Source organism: Mustelus asterias, chromosome 8 (assembly GCF_964213995.1).
Source record: "Mustelus asterias chromosome 8, sMusAst1.hap1.1, whole genome shotgun sequence".
Taxonomy (NCBI): Eukaryota; Metazoa; Chordata; class Chondrichthyes; order Carcharhiniformes; family Triakidae; genus Mustelus; species Mustelus asterias.
In genome coordinates, this window is record NC_135808.1 from 115,864,565 (window position 1) to 115,885,342 (window position 20,778).

At 44.3% G+C, this 20,778-nt stretch overlaps 1 protein-coding gene across 4 annotated transcripts in view; it reads left to right on the forward strand.

Moving 5' to 3' along the window:
• frrs1b (ferric-chelate reductase 1b) overlaps nt 1-20,778 on the forward strand; it is a 53,598-nt gene that overhangs the window by 21,120 nt on the left and 11,700 nt on the right. For all 4 annotated transcript variants that reach the window (XM_078218793.1, XM_078218794.1, XM_078218795.1 and 1 more), the window contains exons 6-10: nt 8,240-8,422; nt 10,791-10,889; nt 12,169-12,319; nt 14,014-14,127; nt 18,817-18,932. In XM_078218793.1, the coding sequence (XP_078074919.1) occupies nt 8,240-8,422; nt 10,791-10,889; nt 12,169-12,319; nt 14,014-14,127; nt 18,817-18,932 (663 nt within the window). The remainder of the gene's footprint in view (nt 1-8,239; nt 8,423-10,790; nt 10,890-12,168; nt 12,320-14,013; nt 14,128-18,816; nt 18,933-20,778) is intronic.

Below are 20,778 nucleotides of genomic sequence, written 5' to 3' on the forward strand. Positions count from 1 at the left end.
TGGCACAGTGGTCAGCACTACTGTCTCACAGTGCCATGGATCCGGGTTCGATTGCCGGCTTGGTTCACTGTCTCTGTGGAGTTTATACATTCTCCCCATGTCTGCGTGGGTTTCCTCAGGGTGCTCCGGTTTCTTCCCACAGTCCAAAGATTAGGTTAAGTGGATTGGCCATGCTAAATTGTCCCTTAGTGTCAGGGGGACCAGCTAGGGTAAATGCATGGGGATAGGGCCTGGGTGGGATTGTGGGCGGTGCAGACTCGATGGGCCAAATGGCCTCCTTCTGCACTGTAGGATTCTATGATTTTTACAACTCTAATTTTTAATAAAGAGTGCCTGTATTACATAAAGGAAGCACAGGATTAAATTTCTATCATATAAGATGTAATTTCAGGTCAAAACGTTTAGATTACAATTTCCTCCTTTGATACTTGGGAGAATGATTTTAACGTATATTCATCTTACAGGAAACCTATAAGATTGGTTGGAGTGCTTGTTTTATACCCACCCAATATATGGCTGGAATTTTCTGTTCTTGCATGCCTCAGCTATCACTGCCAGTAAGAATGGAGAATTTGGCACCCAGCCAAACCTTTTGATATCCAATCGATATTTCCCAAATATCGATTGGAATATCCCTAGGGTAAGGGGTTTAGATGGAGAGGAGTTTGTTAGGTGTGTTCAGGAGAGCTTCCTGACACAGTATGTGGATAAGCCTACAAGAGGAGAGGGTGTGCTTGATTTGATATTAGGGAATGAACCTGGGCAGGTGTCAGATCTATCAGTGGGAGAGCATTTTGGGGATAGTGATCATAACTCTATCTCCTTTACACTAGCATTGGAGAGAGATAGGATCAGCCGAGCTAGGAAAGTGTTTATCTGGAGTAAGGGCAGCTATGATGCTATTAGGCAGGAAATTAGAGGCATAAATTGGAAGGAGGTTTTCTCAGGGAAATGTATGGAAGAAATGTGGCAAACTTGCAAGGAAAATTTGTGTGGAGCTCTGCACGGAAATGTTCCGGTGCGACAGGGTAGTTATGGTAGGTTACAGAAACCGTGGTGCACGAAAGCTGTAACGGATTTAGTCAGGAAGAAAAGAAAAGCCTACAAAAGGTTCAGGGAGCTAGGTAATGTTAGAAATCTAAAAGAGTATACGACTAGTAGGAAGGAACTAAAGAGGGAAATTAGAAGAGCCAGGAGGGGACATGAGAAGGCCTTGGCAGACAGGATAAAGGAAAACCCCAAGGCATTCTACAAGTATGTGAAGAGCAAGAGGATAAGATGTGAAGGAATAGGACCTATCAAATATGACGGTGGGAAAGTCTGTATTGAACCGGTTGAAATAGCAGAGGTACTCAATGAATACTTTGCTTCAGTATTCACAGTGGAAAAGGATCTTGGTAGTTGCAGTGCAGACTTGCAGTGGACTGAGAAGATTGAGCATGTGGGCATTAGGAAAGAGGATGTGTTGGAGCTGTTGAAAAGCATCAAGTTAGATAAATCGCCGGGACCGGATGGGATGTACCCCAGGTTACTGTGGGAGGCGAGGGAAAAGATTGCTGATCCTCTGGCGATGATCTTTGCGTCGTCAATGGAGATGGGAGAGGTTCCGGAGGATAGGAGGATGGCGGATGTGGTTCCATTATTCAAGAAAGGGAGAAGAGATAGCCCAGGAAATTATAGACCGGTGAGTGTAACCTCAGTGGTAGGTAAGTTGATGGAGAAGATCCTGAGAGGCAGGATTTATGAACATTTGGAAAGGAATAGTATGATCAGAAGTAGCCAGCACGGCTTTGTCCGAGGCAGATCATGCCTTACGAGTCTGATTGAGTTTTTTGAAGATGTGACTAGACACATAGACAGGGGAAGAGTGGTAGATGTAGTTTATATGGATTTCAGTAAGGCATTTGATAAGGTGCCCCATGCAAGGCTTATGGAGAAAGTGAAGGGGCATGGGATACAAGGGGACGTTTCTTTGTGGATTCCGAACTGGCTTGCCCACAGAAGGCAAAGAGTGGTTGTAGATGGGTCTTTTCAAGAGTGGAGGTCGGTCACCAGTGGGGTGCCCCAGGGATCTGTTCTGGGACCCTTGCTCTTTGTGATTTTTATAAATGACCTGGATAAGGAAGTGGAAGGATGGGTTGGCAAGTTTGCTGATGACACAAAGGTTGGAGGTGTTGTGGATAGTGTAGAGGGATGTCAGCAGTTGCAACGAGACATAGATAAGATGCAAGACTGGGCAGAGAAGTGGCAGATGGACTTCAACCTAGATAAGTGTGTGGTGGTTCATTTTGACAGGTCGAATAGAATGGAAGGATATAATATTAAGGGTAAGACGCTTGGCAGTGTGGAAGATCAGAAGGATCTTGGGGTCCGGGTTCATAGGACGCTCAAAGCGGCGTCGCAGGTAGAGGTTGTAGTTAAGAAGGCGTATGGAATACTGGCCTTCATCAATAGAGGAATTGAGTTTAGAAATCGGGAGATAATGCTGCAGCTGTATAGGACCCTGGTCAGACCCCACCTGGAGTACTGTGCCCAGTTCTGGTCGCCTCATTACAGAAAGGACGTGGAAGCCATAGAACGGGTGCAGAGGAGATTTACGAGGATGTTGCCAGGATTAAGTGGTATGCCTTATGAGGATAGGTTGAGAGAGCTAGGTCTATTCTCCTTGGAGAGGCAAAGGATGAGAGGTGACCTGATAGAGGTGTATAAGATGTCGAGAGGTATTGATAGAGTGGATTCTCAGAGGCTTTTACCCAGGGCTGAAATGGTTGTCACGAGAGGCCACAGGTTTAGGGTGCTGGGGAGTAGGTTAAGAGGAGATGTTAGGGGTAAGTTTTTCACTGAGGGTGGTGGGTGCGTGGAATTGGCTGCCGGTAGTGGTGGTGGAAGCGTTTTGGTTGAGTCTTTTAAGATATTTTTGGATAGGTTCATGGAGGTTAGTAAGATAGAGGGTTATAGATGTGCCTAGAAGGTAAGGAAATTGTTCGGCGCAACTTGCGGGCCGAAGGGCCTGTTTGTGCTGTAGCTTTTCTATGTTCTATACCGAAGGAGGAAGTATTGGGGGTATCCTGAATTGCATTAAAGTAGACAAGTCCCCAGGGCAGATGGGATCTATACCTGTTTACTGAGGGAGGCAAGGGGAGAAATATCTGGGGCCTTAACAGATATCTTCACGTCTCCTTTGACCACAGGCAAGGTTCCAGAGGACTGTAAAATAGTCAATGTTGTTCTCCTGTTTAAGAAAGGAAGCAGGAATAATCCAGGAAATTGTAGGCCAGTGAGCCTGGTGTCAGTGGTGGGGAAGCTTTTGAAGAAGATACTGAGGGACAGAATATATGCACATTTGGAAAGAAATAGACTAGTTAGTGACAGGCAGCATGGTTTAGTATGGAGAAGCTCATGTCTCACCAGCTTGATTGAGTTTTTTGAAGCGGTGACAAAGATGGATGTAGTTTATATGGATGTAGTTTATATGGCTTTAATAAGGCATTTGACAAGGTCCCATATGGCAGACTGGTACAAAAATTAAAATCACATGGGATTCAGAGTGGGTGGCTATATCAATACAGAACTGGCTTGGTTATAGAAGCCAGACTAGCAGTGGAAGGGTGTTTTTCAGAATGGAGATCTATCGCTAGTGTTTTTTTGCAGGGGTCAGTGCTGGGACCTCTTTTGTTTGTAGTATATATAAAGGATCTGGAGGAAAATGTAGGTGGTCTGATTAGAAAGTTTACGGATGACACAAAGATTGGTGGAGTTGCTGATAGTGCCGGGGATTGTCAGAGGATACAACAGGATATAGATAGAACATAGAACAGTACAGCACAGAACAGGCCCTTCGGCCCACGATGTTGTGCCGAGCTTTATCTGAAACCAAGATCAAGCTATCCCACTCCCTATCATCCTGGTGTGCTCCATGTGCCTATCCAATAACCACTTAAATGTTCCTAAAGTGTCTGACTCCACTATCACTGCAGGCAGTCCATTCCACACCCCAACCACTCTCTGCGTAAAGAACCTACCTCTGATATCCTTCCTATATCTCCCACCACGAACCCTATAGTTATGCCCCCTTGTAATAGCTCCATCCACCCAAGGAAATAGTCCTTGAACGTTCACTCTATCTATCCCCTTCATCATTTTATAAACCTCTATTAAGTCTCCCCTCAGCCTCCTCCACTCCAGAGAGCACAGCCCTAGCTCCCTCAACCTTTCCTCATAAGACCTACCCTCCAAACCAGGCAGCATCCTGGTAAATCTCCTCTGCACTCTTTCCAGCGCTTCCACATCCTTCTTATAGTGAGGTGATCAGAACTGCACACAATATTCCAAATGTGGTCTCACCAAGTCCTGTACAGTTGCAGCATAACCCCACAGCTCTTAAACTCCAACCCCCTGTTAATAAAAGCAAACACACAGGCTTTCTTCACAGCTCTATCCACTTGAGTGGCAAACTTTAGAGATCTGTGGATATGGACCCCAAGATCTCTCTGTTCCTCCACAGTCTTCAGAACCCTACCTTTGACCCTGTAATCCACATTTAAATTAGTCTTACCAAAATGAATCACCTCACATTTATCAGGGTTAAACTCCATTTGCCATTTTTCAGCCCAGCTTTGCATCCTATCTATGTCTCTTTGCAGTCTACAACAGCCCTCCACCTCATCCACTACTCCACCAATCTTGGTGTCTTCAGCAAATTTACTGATCCACCCTTCAGCCCCCTCCTCTAAGTCATTAATAAAAATCACAAAGAGCAGAGGACCAAGCACTGATCCCTGTGGCACTCCGCTAGCAACTTGCCTCCAATCCGAAAATTTTCCATCCACCACCACTCTCTGTCTTCGATCAGACATGATGTGGAGATGCCGGCGTTGGACTGGGGTAAGCACAGTAAGAAGTCTCACAACACCAGGTTAAAGTCCAACAGACTTTAATTGATTGAGTGGACTCAATGGTATTGGTACAGGTGATCAAGAAGGCAAATGGGATGTTGGCCTATATCGCGAGGGGGATAGAATATAAAAGCAGGGATGTCTTGATGCACCTGTACAGGGCATTGGTGAGGCCGCAGCTGGAATACTGTGTGCAGTATTGGTCCCCTTATATGAGGAAGGATATATTGGCATTGGAGGGAGTGCAGAGAAGGTTCACCAGGTTGATACCGGAGATGAGGGGTTTGGATTATGAGGAGAGGCTGAGGAGATTGGGTTTGTACTCGTTGGAGTTTAGAAGGATGAGGGGGGGATCTTATGGAGACTTATAAGATAATGCGGGGGCTGGATAGGGTGGAGGCGGAGAGATTCTTTCCACTTAGTAAGGAAGTTAAAACTAGAGGACACAGCCTCAAAATAAAGGGGGGTCGGTTTAAGACAGAGTTGAGGAAGAACTTCTTCTCCCAGAGGGTGGTGAATCTCTGGAATTCTCTGCCCACTGAGGTGGTGGAGGCTACCTCGCTGAATATGTTTAAAGCGCGGATGGATGGATTCCTGATCGGTAAGGGAATTGAGGGTTATGGGGGTCAGGCGGGTAAGTGGTACTGATCCACGTCAGATCAGCCATGATATTATTGAATGGCGGGGCAGGCTCGAGGGGCTAGATGGCCTACTCCTGCTCCTATTTCTTATGTTCTTATGTATCCTGAATTGCATTAAAGTAGACAAGTCCCCAGGGCAGATGGGATCTATACCTGTTTACTGAGGGAGGCAAGGGGAGAAATATCTGGGGCCTTAACATATATCTTCACATCTCCTTTGACCACAGGCAAGGTTCCAGAGGACTGTAAAATAGTCAATGTTGTTCTCCTGTTTAAGAAAGGAAGCAGGAATAATCCAGGAAATTGTAGGCCAGTGAGCCTGGTGTCAGTGGTGGGGAAGCTTTTGAAGAAGATACTGAGGGACAGAATATATGCACATTTGGAAAGAAATAGACTAGTAGATGGGTTGGATGGGTTGGACTTTAACCTGGTGTTGTGAGACTTCTTACTGTTCGATCAGACAGCCAGTTACTTATCCAATCGGCCAACTTTCCCTCTATCCCACACCTCCTCACTTTCATCATAAGCCGACCATGGGGGACCTTATCAAACGCCTTACTAAAATCCATGTATATGACATCAACTGATGGCAGATAGATAGATTGGAGACTTGGGCACAGAAATGGCAGATGGAGTTTAATCCGAATAAGTGCGAGGTGATGTATTTTGGAGGATCAAATTTAGGTGTGAATTATACTGTAAATGGCAGAACCCTAAGGAACATTAACATACAGAGGGATCTGGGCATGCAGGTCCACAGTTCCCTAAAACTGGCAAGATGATTAAGTAGGCATATGGCATGCTTGCCTTCATCGGCCAGGGCATTGAATACAAGAGTTGGCAAATCATGTTGCAGCTACATAAAACCTTAGTTAGGCCACATTTGGAGTATTGCGTGCAGTTCTGGTTGCCACACTACCAGAAGGATGTGGAAACTTTGGAGAGAGTGCAAAGAAGATTAATCAGGATGTTGCCTGGTCTCGAGGGTGTTGGCTATGAGGAGAGGTTGAATAAACTAGGATTGTTTTCACTGGAAAAATGGAGGTCTGCCATGTGGGACCTTGTCAAATGCCTTATTGAAGTCCATATAAACTACATCCATAGCCCTTCCCTCATCAATTATCTTTGTCACTGCTTCAAAAAACTCAATCAAGCTGGTGAGACATGAGCTTCTCCATACAAAACCGTGCTGCCTGTCACTAACTAGTCTATTTCGTTCCAGATGTGCAGATATCGGTCCACAAAATTATGAGAGGCATAGACAGGGTGGATAGTCAGTGGCTTTTTCCTATGGTTGAAGTGTCAATTACAAGGGAGCACAGGTTCAAGGTGAGAGGGGGGAAGTTTAAGGGAGATGTGTGGGGGAAGTTTTTCACAGAGTGATGGATGCCGGGAACATGCTGCCAGAGGAAGTGGTGGAAGCAGGCACATTAGCAACATTTAAGAGATATCTGGATGGGTACATGAAATAGAGGGACACAGACCCAGTAAGGGCAGAAGATTTTTTTTTAGTTTAGTTAGGGCATCATGACCGGCACCGGCTTGGCGGGCCTGTTCCTGAGCTGTACTTCCCTTTTCTTTGTTTGTCTTTTAGGGAAGGAAGTCTGCCACCCTCACCTGCTCTAGCCTACATATGGCTCCAGATCCACAGCAATGTGGTTGACTCTTCATTGCCCTCTGAAATAGCCTAGCAAGCGACTTAGTTCAAAGGCACCCAGCGATGCCCACATCCCATGAATCGGAAAAAAAACTGATGATTGGCTGCAGTGAGTGATTCTGATCAACCCAGAATCTGTAAATTTCACTGGTTCTAAGATTGATCATATCAAGTTATGATACTTGGCCGAACGAGATGTCATGCTGTGCCAGATCAGTCTTTCCCAAATCCTTTGAGAGAATTTTCCCGAGATCTCGCAATCTCATGCTTTTACTTTGGATATTCTGGATAAACGTTTATTTATTAGTGTCACAAGTAGGCTTACATTAACACTGCAATGAAGTTACTGTGAAAATCCCCTAGTCACCACACTTCAGCACCTGTTTGGGTACACTGAGGGAGAATTTAGCATGGCCAATGCACCTAATCACCACGTCTTTCGGACTGCGGGAGGAAACTGGAGCACCCGGAGGAAACCCATCCAGACACGGGGAGAATCATAGAATAGAATCATAGAATCCCTACAGTGCAGAAGGTGGCCATCCAGCCCATCGAGTCTACACAATCCCACCCAGGCCCTATTCCCATAACCCCACATATTTACCCTGCTAATCCCCTGACACTAGGCTAAATTTAGCTTGGGCCAGGCAACCTAACCTACACATTTTTGGACTGTGGGAGGAAACCGGAGCACCCGGAGGAAGCCCACTCAGACATGGGGAGAACATGCAGACTCTACACAGACAATGACCCAAGCTGGGAATCGAACCCACGTCCCTGGCTCCCCATACTACCCGACAGCTGTTTTTAACCATTTACACGATTTCTTCGGGGATTCTATTGATTTCCCACCCAGCATCACTGATACCTATTTCCAAACATATCATTTAATGACAGTACCACTTCTTTAAATCAGGTGCATGCACGGAAATAATTTAAAATTAATTTTGTAACGCTAAGGTGCAGCCTTTAATGCAATGAAAAAAATGTCAAGCTCAGTCGCCAACTATATGGAAATGATCCATTTTAGCTTCTTCTGTTGCCAGTTCAATGTGACGGAATGTGGCCGTAAAAAATTTTGCCTACGGAATCCCTCTGGATGTGACCCTGAGCTGGATCAATTATGCTTCTTCCTCTCCTTCGCAAAGCAAGATTCTTCAGTGCTGTTTGAGTTGAGTGGACCTTCAAATGGTTACATCTCTTTCGCCCTGTCAGATGATAAATGGATGGTCAGTATCATAGGAAATTAAAATTCTCCTTGTATTGGGTGAAGGCAGTTGCCAATATTTACAATGTTTGTGAATGTCCTGATATGCCAACAGTTCAATCCACTCAATCACTCTTTCTTAGTCCTGGCTCTTGTTGGAAACCTCTCTCAGAGGAGAGAGTTGTCAGCATTCTTGCTCACCGATATCTGCAGAGTTTCATCTTTAATCATTTAACAAAAAAGTTTATTTATTAAGTAAGGCTTACATTAACACTTCAAAGAAGTTACTGTGAAATTCACCTAGTCGCCTCAGTCTGGCGCCTGTTCCGGTCAATGCACCTAACCAGCACGTCTTTCAGACTGTGGGAGGAAACTGGAGCACCCGGAGGAAAACCACGCAGACACGGGGAGAGCGTGCAAACTCCACGCAGATTTTGACCCGAGCCAGGAATTGAACCCGGGTCCCTGGTGCTGTGAGGCAGCAGTGCTGTGCCACCATGCCGCTTGAGAACGTGGTTGAGAATGTTTATTGAAACTGACTCCTATTAAGTTTAACAAATGTGCACATCCCGTGAGTTTTTTTAACCAGATTTGACACTCCAATGTGAGATTTCCATAAATCTCTCGCCGTTCCCCTTTGGAATCAAGTCCAGGCCCAATTCCAGCGACACTCAAGCTCGGCACCATTCGGGACAAAGCTATCCACTTGATTGGCACCTCATCCACAACCTTCAGCATTCACTCCCTCCACCACCGACACAGTGGCAGCAGCGTGGACCATCTACAAGAAGCATTGAAGCAACTCACCACGATTCCTTCAATAGTACCTTCCAAACCCGTGACCTCTACCACCAAGAAGGACAAGGGTAGCATTTGTATGGAATCATCTAAAAGTTCCCCTGCCATTCTGACCCGGAACTATTCCCTCACTGTCACTCGGGGCAAAATCCTGAAACTCCCTTCCGAACAGCAATGCGGATGGACATGTACTGCAGCGGTTCAGGGTGGCGACTCATCACTTCGCAAGAGCAATTAGGGATGGGCAACAAATGCTGGCCCAGCCAGTGACGTCCGCAACTCATGAAAGAATATATATTTTTAAAGATCACAAAATTATACTGCAGATCCGGTGTTATTGTGAGTCGAACAGCTTGGCAGCCACAATGGTTTCAGTATTAACACATGCCAAAATTAAGTTCTAAGTCTCATTGCATTTAATAGAATGATGGATTCCAAGAAATCTCATTTTTAAAAATGTTAATATTAACATTGAAATATACTGTTTTTATGAGCAAATGGGGTGGGGACATGGGACCAAAGGAATTATTATCCAGTATTCCCCTGAAAGTTACATATTCAAATAGGGACAAAGCTTAGAATAGAAACAAAACAAGTGATTTTGAGACCCCTCAGCAGTTGGAAATGGGATGGTGATGCCCCCAAGATGATAGAAAGTCATTACTGCCCCATTCTCAGTGACACCCAGGTCCTATCTTCCCTCAGACCTACTTTTAGACAACCGAAGCATACACCTAAGTCCTTTAACATTCAAATTGAGGCCTAAAGCTTGGATGGGATCTTGATTTTACATTTTAGGGCATTACTAGGTGAGGCGTACATTCTGTACACACTGCCTCATATCAGCTAGTTCTGTAGCCAAAGAGGAGTCCAAGGGTAACTTTTATCTCGTTATTGTGTTGTTGAAAAAAGCTCGGGGGTTTCCTATGGCTTCCACATAAGAAACATGGGCTGTTGCCCTGCTAGACCCATCTCGCTCCCCAGAATGGAAGAGGGAGCAGTGATAAGCTTCTATGATTTAGTTGCAATTTTGGGAGTATTCCTGATCCTCTAGCACTGCCCCCCCGCCATCCCACCCCACACTCACACACACACAAACACACACAGCACAACTTACCTTATGACCTCTCTTTGACTGGACTGCCAGCTGATACTAGGCAAAGTATTGACTGACTTTGCTGCATGAAGCCTGGTTGGAGTTTGCTGTGACTACAGTGGTATCGGTAACAGGGCAATAGGTTATTCCCCATCATTTTCAGGGAGCTATTGCCTCATTCCTCGTGAGGGAGTCCTCAGAATCCACCCCATTATATATTGAAAAACACAGGAACAATAATTTCCAAAAATCCCTCTGGAAGTGTGAGATGAACAGAGTTCTGCTCGGTCCAGGAATGAATTTTTACAGGGGAATGACTAGGACATGCAAGTCTGTAATGTATCCATTGGCAGCAGGACCTTATGTAATTTTGTTAATGAGAAAGTAAATAGTGCAACAAAAAATAAGTGCAGATAGATTAGGTGGTGTATTGACATAGTGGGGCTTGGTTATTCCAGGTGTGATTTATATTTACTTAACAATCTTCTGTTATCAGGGTAATGACGACGTCTATTTGTGTGTTGTAAATGATCAAAGTGTACAGATCAATCCAGCCCATTCCACTGGCCGTTCACATCCAATATTGAACTCTCAGGTGGGTGCAAAATTGCCTTCTATTATCTCAATTGATCTATATGCCTGTCTGAATGATGCAGGTCCTTGTAAAGTCTCTGTGTACGTTTTGAAGATGAACAGAGTATTCTCCCACTTTCCCAGCAACCATCCTTCTCTCAATCGACAACACTAAGACAGGTTAACTGGTCACTGCAGTTTATGGCATATTTCTATAAGAAAATTGCAAGTTGCATTTTCTTACATTGAGCAGGGTTTGGGATTGGGGAAACATTTTGTTCCAATCACAGTAAACATGTGGAAGGGGGTTCCTAGAACAGGTAACTGATTCAGGATCAGTTGGTTGGAGCTGGAATGATAATGATTGAGAAGGTGGAGATAAAAAGCAATAAAAGTATTTAACAACAGAATGTTAGGGCGGATGTAATTCATCTTGGGTGACAGCTTGCTTTATACTTGGCCTGGTTCCCTTTTTCATTAAGGTTAGTGTTCATAAGATTGGAATTCAATAGATCATGATGGATGGAAGTGTATGATAAAATAATCGTACCGTTGATTTGATTTATTATTGTCACATGTATTAGTATACAGCGAAAAGTATTGTTTCTTGTGCGCTATACAAAGTGTACCGTACATAGAGAAGGAAAGGAGAGAGTGCAGAATGTAGTATTACAGTCATAGCTAGGGTGTAGAGAAAGATCAACCTAATGCGAGGTAGATTCATTCATAACTCTATGGCAGCAGGGAAGAAGCTGATCTTGAATTGGTTGGTACATGATCTCAGGCTTTTGTATCTTTTTCCTGATGGAAGAGAGCATGTCTGAGGTGCGTGGGGTTCTTAATTATGCTGGCTGCTTTTCTGAGGCAGTGGGAAGTGTAGACAGTGTCAATGGATGGGAGGCTGGTTTGAGTGATGGACTTCATTCATGACCCTTTGTAGTTCCTTGCGGTCTTGGGCAGAGCAGGAGCCATACCAAGCTGTGATACAACCAGAAAGAATGCTTTCTATGGTGCATGTGTAAATGTTGGTGAGAGTTGTAGAGGACATGCCAAATTTCCTTAGTCTTCTGAGAAAGCAGAGGCATTGGTGGGCTTCCTTTATTATAGTGTCGGCATGGGGGGACCAGGAGGGACCTGTGTTCTGTATAGAGTGAACATCACGGGAAGGGAACGAGTGGGCATAGACTTCCCTCGCTAAACTTTCTTACATTCATACGTTCCTTTCTTTTCATGCTCATTAATGGCAATAGATATGAAATTGGGAAAATAATTTGCTGTTTAACAATGGTAAATTATTGCAGATTCCTCTTCATGATATGGCATGGAGTTTCGAAGATGGGGTGACTCAGTGTTCATTCAGGAGGAACATTCATCTCTCTGAATACAGCGAACGTTTTGACCTCCTGGACAGACAATATTACATTTTCCTAGCAGAAGGAAGAGCTGAGAATGGTGGGTTTGTCCCTTTATAAACAATGTAAATATACCTGCAGCGTGCACATTGAATACATGGTTAATCAGCTAGGTGGGGCTAAGTGGTTTTAGAGTGTTTCAATGCAAAAGTGCTAATATAGATAGGAAATCAGGTCAGATATCTGACTTCTCCACTCACCAAAGCAAAGCCATATGAGACTACTTTGAGACAGCAGGAGCCTGAATAAGGTAACATCCACAAGAAAGATACAAAATATAGAAAAATTATTGACAAAGTTGAAGTGCCATTGTATTTATTCTCATAAAATCCCTACAGTGCAGAAGGAGGCCTTTCTGCCCATCGAGCCTGCACTGACCACAATTCCACCCAGGCCTTATTCCTGTAACCCCACATATTTACCCCCGCTGGCACTCGGGTCAATTTAGCATGGCCAATCAACCTAATCTGTACATCTTTGGACTGTGGGAGGAAACTGGTGACCCGGAGGAAACATATGCAGACTCAGGGAGAATGTGCAAACTCCACACAGACAGTGCCCCGAGGCGGGAATTGAACCCAGGTCCCTGGCGCTGTGAGGCAGCAGTGCTAACCACTGTGCCACCATGCCCCCCACCCCTTTCATCTGTCCTTATTCAACAGAATATCCAGATAACCATGTATGGAACAGTGGTTAGCACTGCTGCCTCACAGCACCAGGGACCCGGGTTCAATTCCACTGTACCACCATACTACCTAGTTTTACTGGTCTAGCATTTGCCCTGTTTAAGATTTAAAATCAGCATCACCTTGTGGAGTAATGATCTCAACTCTCTTTGTAAATTGGCAAAACTATTACCATGTAATGCTCTGGTGTGCAGTATGACAGGGCTGTCTTTCAGGAATCATGTTTATAGGGAATTATAGCCCCATTTTCTGCCTTGCTCTGAATTTTTAGTGAAGGTGTTTTTTGAGGTGATTGCAGAGGGCTGTTCTGAGGACTATGAGAGACCACCTTCTACTGGTACGTCCACCTATTTTCCATTCCCCTCTCTTGAAGGTGCTTGTGCTGGACTGCAATTCCACAGGTTCAAGTGTCTATTCCACGTTCTCCCCGTGTCTGAATGGGTTTGCTTCGGGTGCTCCAGTTTCCTCCCAAAATTCAAAGATGTGCAGGTTAGGTGAATTGGCCGTGCTAAATTGCCCCTTACTGTCAGGGGGATTCATGGAGTAAATATGTGGGGTTACAGGGATAGGGCCTGGGTGGGATTGTTGTCAGTCCAGGCTCAATGGGCTGAATGGCTTCCTCCTGCACTGTAGGGATTCAATGATTCTATATCCTATAGTTCCCATTAGATACAATGGCTAAGATCAAAATAAATCATTACAAGATTGAACCAGCAAGCATCCCAGTCTGAATCCATGCAAGACATTTCCCGACTGATCCTTGAAAAAGCTGTTATATAACTACTTCACTGCTGTTGTTACTTACGTTCCACTTTAAATAATTACATTTGTTTTCCCTGAATAAACACTTAATTTTCTCATGTTTTGGCACATTTCATTTTCAGGGCTGGTGTTAATTTGACAACTTGCTTTTTATCTTTCTCATTATCATATTATTTGCACAATATGTTTAATGCTGCCAGAATGATGCACTAACTAAAATAAGTAATAAGAAATTTACAAGTGTAATATACTTGATATAACTATCGGTTATTTTATTTTATTGAAGGAAGGATTCATAAACATCACCGCCAGCCACTGATTACACATGGGAAGGTTCACTTTGGTGGATCCCCTCGTGAGCTCACGGGCTCTCGATCGCCCCTATTTATTAAGGCTCATGGTAAGTTGAGTTGTATTGTACTGAACAGTGGGTTGTACTGAAATGATCAATGTGAATGTAAAGGTCAGGTTCTTGTCTCCCACAAGAGGTGTGAATCAGATTGCAGAACTCAACTTTACTTGCTGTAAATGCAATTTTCCTCTCTGTGGCCTTGTCCATGGGCACATACTTCTTCTGAGGTTGGATTTCCCATTGCGAGGACCACAGAAAAATTGTATTTCCTCTTGCGTGCCATTCTCATGTGCTGGTATGGGTTTTTAGAATCTTTAAAACATTCGAGATGTGACCGCTTCTGCCAGGTCAAGGGCATTGGAAGCATTCTGGTCTTATGGGCCTTCTTCCAAGGAGAATAGCATCATCGAGCATTGTAATTGGAGATCTCGTCAAGATGTATCAATTGTCGTCTCCTCAATGTTCTCCATTCACTTGTACATTATTTGATTCACCTTGGCTGCTGCACTTTTGAGCACCATGCACCTTGTGTCCACCCAAGGGCCTGGACATGCTGCATACAGCAAAGCCAGGCTGCACAAGTGTTTTTTTATTCATGCGTGGGACATTGGCATCGCTGACTGGCCAGCATTTATTGCCCATCCCTAGTTGCCTTTGTTCAGAGGCAGTTGAGAGTCAACCACATTGCTGTGGCTCTGGAGTCACATGCAGGCCAGACCAGGTAAGGATGGCAGATTTCCTTCCCTAAAGGACATTAGTGAACCAGATGGATTTTTCCAACAATCGACAATGGTTTCATGGTCATCAGTAGATTCTTAATTCCAGATTTTTTTTTTTTTGAATTCAAATTCTACCATCTGCTGTGGCGGGATTTGAACCCGGGTCCCCAGAACCTTAGCTGAGTTTCTGGATTAATAGTCTAGCAATAATACCACCAGGCCATCGCCTCCCCATGTAATAGGAACATCTCAATTCATCCTACTATAGTGCAGAGGATTATTGAAGACAATGGATATATATATTCTCTGGTGCTGGCCCAAGGCATTGCCAACCTCAAGTCTGTTTGGCCAGACTGCCTTTGTAGTCCTGGAAGGCAACCTGGGCCTTGGGGGGGGAAACAGGATGTTCCTATGGGCCTCCAGCAGGATCTCCAGATCATGTTCGAGGGGAACCGGGATGCTGCTCCTTCCTGGGACTCCTGGGAGTGGGCCATCCTGGAAAGGGGAACGGGAGAGGCATGTATTTCCTTGTCATGAACTTCATGGGAGTCAATGATCACAAGTGGAAGGTGTGGCATGGGAGGGAAGGGTTTGCCTTGCACAGGCTTGGTGGCCTAAGCATTGCGTTGCAGCGGCAGGGTGGCAAGCCATGTTCCAGGTCACAAATGGAGTAAGGGCTTGAGGGCTTTATGACCTGTTTTTGTGGCGTTTCTGGAGGTAGGGTTGGGAGTGCTCAGTTTGCTGCGTTCTCTGAAAGGGAATGCCTTGAGTGGCTGCTATGGGTGTGAGAGGATTTGAGTTGGAGTGAGGGTGCAGCAGATGAACTGTGCCACTGTGGTGACTTGCAGAACTATGTGAGCATGATGTCCCTTTAAGACTCAGAGACTTTCAGGGCTGTGAAACAAAAGATTGGTGCAGCAAAGTAACTCAAAAGTAGAGTAACAAGTGAACCCTTCGGTATGTGTTGTTTTAAGCAAGGGATAGAGTCAATTGGCTGCACAGGGAAATAATGTTTCATCCAACATGTCAGGACACCGTACTTATAGTAAAAGGGTTACAAGTAACCTTCAGTGTCATGGCAAGGTTTCTCCAGGCAGGTTTCTGATGTCGAGCCTTTTACTACCCTTTCATTTGGCAGAGGACAGGACGTACCCATCTCTACACCCTTCCAGTAGCTTCCCTTCCACAAATACGAGCCCAAATCCACTCGTTGCTCGCAAATCACACAATGTGCTCAACCCTTCATTGAAAACACAAAATTCCAGGGAAAATAAGCAATCAGTGGGACTGCAAGGCACGAAGTTGCATGCCCTGTACTACCAAAAACCCAGATGAAAATCCAGGCCCATGTTTGAACCTGAATCTGTGCAAATTGAGCACAATCTGGTGTATGTGCTAAGGGGCAGCTGCCTTTAACAGCATGTCCTATTGTAGGCTCCCTTTGAAATGGCTCAGTAAGTAAGCCACTCAGTTCAAGAGTAATTAGAGATGGGCAACAAATGTTGGCCCACTAGTGATATGCACATCGCCTGAACAAATGAACAATGGCTGGCCCGGTAGCATCCTTGCCAGACAAGTTATGAATGGAGCTGAACATGGTAGGCAACAGTTTCACTCCTGATCTTATGACAGAGGCAGGCTCATTGAAGAAGCAACTGAAGATGGCTGCGCTGGGATGCCGTTCAGAGTTGCTCTTGCAACAATGGCTGACCTCAGCCACACTATAGGTATCTTCCTTTGCAGCCTGTGAGAAAGTATGTAACTGGTAGTTCTAGTGGAATTGGTGAGCAGATTATTTTCCATCATTAAAATAGTAACTACATTTTTAAAGTAGTCACAGGCTTTAGGGTTGTGATAGGTGCTATATCAGTGCATGTTATTTTGCTTATTGTTAGAAATGTGAGCTTTTTATAAGATGGTTATGTTTTAAACTGGGTCTTTTCATTCAAGGTAAAAAGGGAACATGTGACTTCCTGCTCATTCTGCCAGGCAATAAACTGGTGTGACCTTGTTACCATTTTGGACAGGGGCCCAGGTCAATTGCTATTGAAATCCATGTGGCAAGTTTAACAGCTTAGAACAAAGGACAGAGCAGGTCGCTTTGCCATAGTTGGAGTTACAGATTGCCAGGCAGTCTGATTTGATTAAAAGAAATCTGGACAGAGAGAGGAAGGGAAGGGGGATGGGGGGAAACAGCAGCTGCTGCAGTCAGCAGAGAGAAAGAAGCTCATTTTGTTAGCTACCAGAGGGAATGCAAGTATGGAGATGTTCTGCAGTCGGAGAGATGGAACCCATGGAAATTCCATGACATTGGAAGGTTGATCCTGGCTAGAGGAACAGATCACCAGAGTGAGCCTAGCTGCTAGCAGTCAGTTTGGAAGACTAAGGAAAAGAACCTTCAACAGTTTCTAGATGTTACGACTCAGTGAAATGGGAAGAAGTGAGGCTTTAGAAACTGGGAATGGATTTGGACTGGTTTGTGTAAAGATGATAATTCTGTGGCGAGTGTGATGTAAAAAATGAATGTAGCAAGGGGTTTTCAAGTGTGTTAAAACAACAATAAGGGATGCCTTTTCTGCAGCTGAGAGTCTTACTTGCCTATTAATTAATGTTTGGTCAATGTTGATTTTAGTTTGTTGCAGTAAAAGTCTTAACTTGAAATTTTGTCATGCAATTCCTTTAAATTCAACACTGGGAATTCAAATCTTTGTAAATAAAAGTTATCCCACTCGACAGGGATTTTAACATTATTTATTTATGAACTATTATTGATGACTCCTTCTCTCATCTGGCTGGAAGGAGACTAAAAGTATGATTATTAAGGTTAGATCTGACCTGCTTTGTGTGGACAGGACATGATTGAGACATTGTTCACATTGTCAGATAGGTGCAAGTGTCATACTTGCACTGGGGGGAAAGTTTGACGTGGATGGGTTGGAGTGTGGCTAGTTTTGGTGTGCAGAAGTGCATCCAGATATTATCATGTACTATAGCCCATCCTGTGTCCAGTGTACACAGCTGCTTTTTCATACCACATGGAGTGAACAAAACTGGTTGGACATTAGCAGCTCTGATGCTGAGGACCTTAAGAGAAGGTGGAGTAATATCATCCATGTGGCATTTGATAAAAGATGCTGACAAACATTTAAATCAGTTCTGCTCCTCTTACCTGCTGGGCTCCACTGTGATTCAGGATGGGATATTCAGGATTCACCTTCTCCTGATGTCCACCACCATCTAGTGCCTTGCTCTGATCCCCAGGTTGTGAAGACACTAAGCTTTATCTATTATCTGCTGCTTTTGGTATTCTTGCTGCAGATAGCCCAGTCCTGTTGTTTCAATGTACACTGATGCCTCTTTCTAAGGTGTACCAGAGTCACTTCTTAATGTCACAGGGCTTGAACCAAATTGGCTGGACATTGGTATCAATGGTAATATTTGTTTTTATATGAATTAAAAATAACCCACACAATTGTTTGTGTACAGCGATTTAAAGTATTCAATCATTAAATTATGATTTGCTTGGCTAACCACTTGGGTGTTGAGCGGCACGGTGGCACAGTGGTTAGCACTGCTGCCTCACAATGGCAGGGGCCCAGGTTCAATTCCCGGTTTGGGTCACTGTCTGCATGGAGTTTGCACATTCTTTCTGTGTCTGTGTGGGTTTCCTCCCACAGTCCAAAGATGTGCTGGTTAGGTGGATTGGCCATGCTAAATTGCCCCTCAGTGTCAGGGGGGCTAGCTAGGGTAAATGCCAGGGGTTTTGGGGATAGGACTTGAGCTGGATTGTGGTTGGTGTAGACTTGATGGGCCAAATGCCCTCCTTCTGCACTGTAGGGATTCTATGATTCTAACTGAACGAGCACTAGCACTTGTGATTATGTCTTCGCACATCAGTGAGCGTGCCTAGACAAGGGTATAAGAAACTTTAGACTTTTGCTCATTTGATTCATAGGGACTTTTCAGGTTACGCTTTAGTATGCCATGATAAGTAACAGTTTTTATCTTTTCCCCTTAGGTGCATTAATGTTTATTGCTTGGGTGACTACGGCCAACATCGGTGTCATTGTAGCTCGATTCTTTAAACCCGTCTGGCCAACCAGCACACTGTTTGGCAAAAAGGTCTGGTTTCAGGTAAATGTCAGTGCTGTATCAATAATAGTGGCTAATGTAGGTTCAAATTCCAAACTCCAAATATAACCTAACCAAACCCGCCCATAAAGAACAGGTGGGGTGGTATTGCCGCCTCATAGTGCCAGGGACCTGGGTTTGATTCCTGGCTGTGTCACTGTCTGTGCAGAGTTTGCACATTCTCCCTGTGTCTGTGTGGATTCCCTCTGAGTGCTCTGGTTTCCCACAGTCCAAAAGACGTGCTGGTTAGGTGCATTGGCCATGCTAAATTCTCCCTCAGTGTACCCAAACAGGTACTGGAGTGTGGCGACTAGGGGATTCTCATAGTAACTTCATTGCAGTGTTAATGTAAGCCTACTTGCAACTAATAAATAAACTTTAACACTTTAAATTCAGCAGCAGCAAATTATAGAGGTTGTGATGCTGATAAATATTGTGCGTAAATCCATTTTTTTACTATAGAGATTTTAGTCTTTCCCTGGGTGCTCTGCTCAAATCACATGAGCAGAATGCAGATGAGGATGTCTTGTAGGGAGATCCACCATCCATTATAGCATTCACTGGCCTTTTCATCCATTAGTTTGAATGTATGAAAATCAAATGGCATTAGCTGCTGCAGTTCCACTTCCAAATTTTCCCCTCTAAAATTCACACAGGCACTGTTTGACCCAATGGTGATGAATGATCAAAACGTATGTCCATTACATTTAAATAACTGGATCTTCAATCATGGGCAATAAATTCAGCTTTCTTTCAGGTCCAACTGACCTACCCAAGCCCCCAGTACGGCAGGCAAGTGGTGCAGGCCCATTTCCATCCATGAAAGCTTTGAAGTGAATGGGAGTTCAGGTGCTTATCCCAGCCACAAGTCCAATTCATATTAGGAGCAGGAGTAGGTACTTTGGCCACTCAAGCTTGTTCTACCATTCAATGAGATCATGATTGATTGGATTGTTGATTTGATTTATTATTGTCACATGTATTAGTATACAGTGAAAAGTATTGTTTCTTGCACGCTATACAGACAAAGCATACCCTACATAGAGAAGGAAGGGAGTGTAGAATGTAGTGTTACAGTCATATCTAGGGTGTAGCGAAAGATCAACTTGAGGCGAGGTAAGTCCATTCAAAAGTCTGATGGCAGCAGGGAAGAAGCTGTTCTTGAGTTAGTTGGTACCTGACCTCAGACTTTTGTATCTTTTTCTTGACGGAAGAAGGTGGAAGAGAGTATGTGTGGGGTGCATGGGGTCCTTAATTATGCTGGCTGCTTTGCCGCGGCAGCAGGAAGTGTAGACAGAGTTAATGGGTGGGAGGCTGGTTTGTGTGTTGGACTGGGCTACATTCACAACCCTTTCTTGCAGTAGTTTCTTGCAGTCTTGGACAGAGCAGGTCCCATACCAAGCTGTGATACATCCGGAAAGGATGCTTGTGGCCTCGGTTCCACATTCCACTAACCCACAATAACCTTTGACTCTCTTGTTAGTCAAGAATCTATCTATTTCTGCCTTAGAAATATTCAATGATCCTGTCTCCCCCACTCTCTGGGAAAGAGAACCCCAAAGACTCACTTGAGGATTTGTATCATGCAGCCAGTCTCTTCACCCTGAAGTTGTTGACAATTGGTCTATTAGTAATGGTGTGTAATGTTAACGTGCTGTTATGTTTTGAGCAAGATTCAGCCCATTATTTATCAATGATACCAGAGCATCTCACTGAAATAGTTTTATGATGGATCGGCCTCACTTAATTTGCAAAACTCTGCACTTGACCTTGGATTTTTATTTGCTCCTTGCGTTGACATAAACACTAAAGCTATGGGTGACGAGTAGCGTTACCATACAAGTGAACT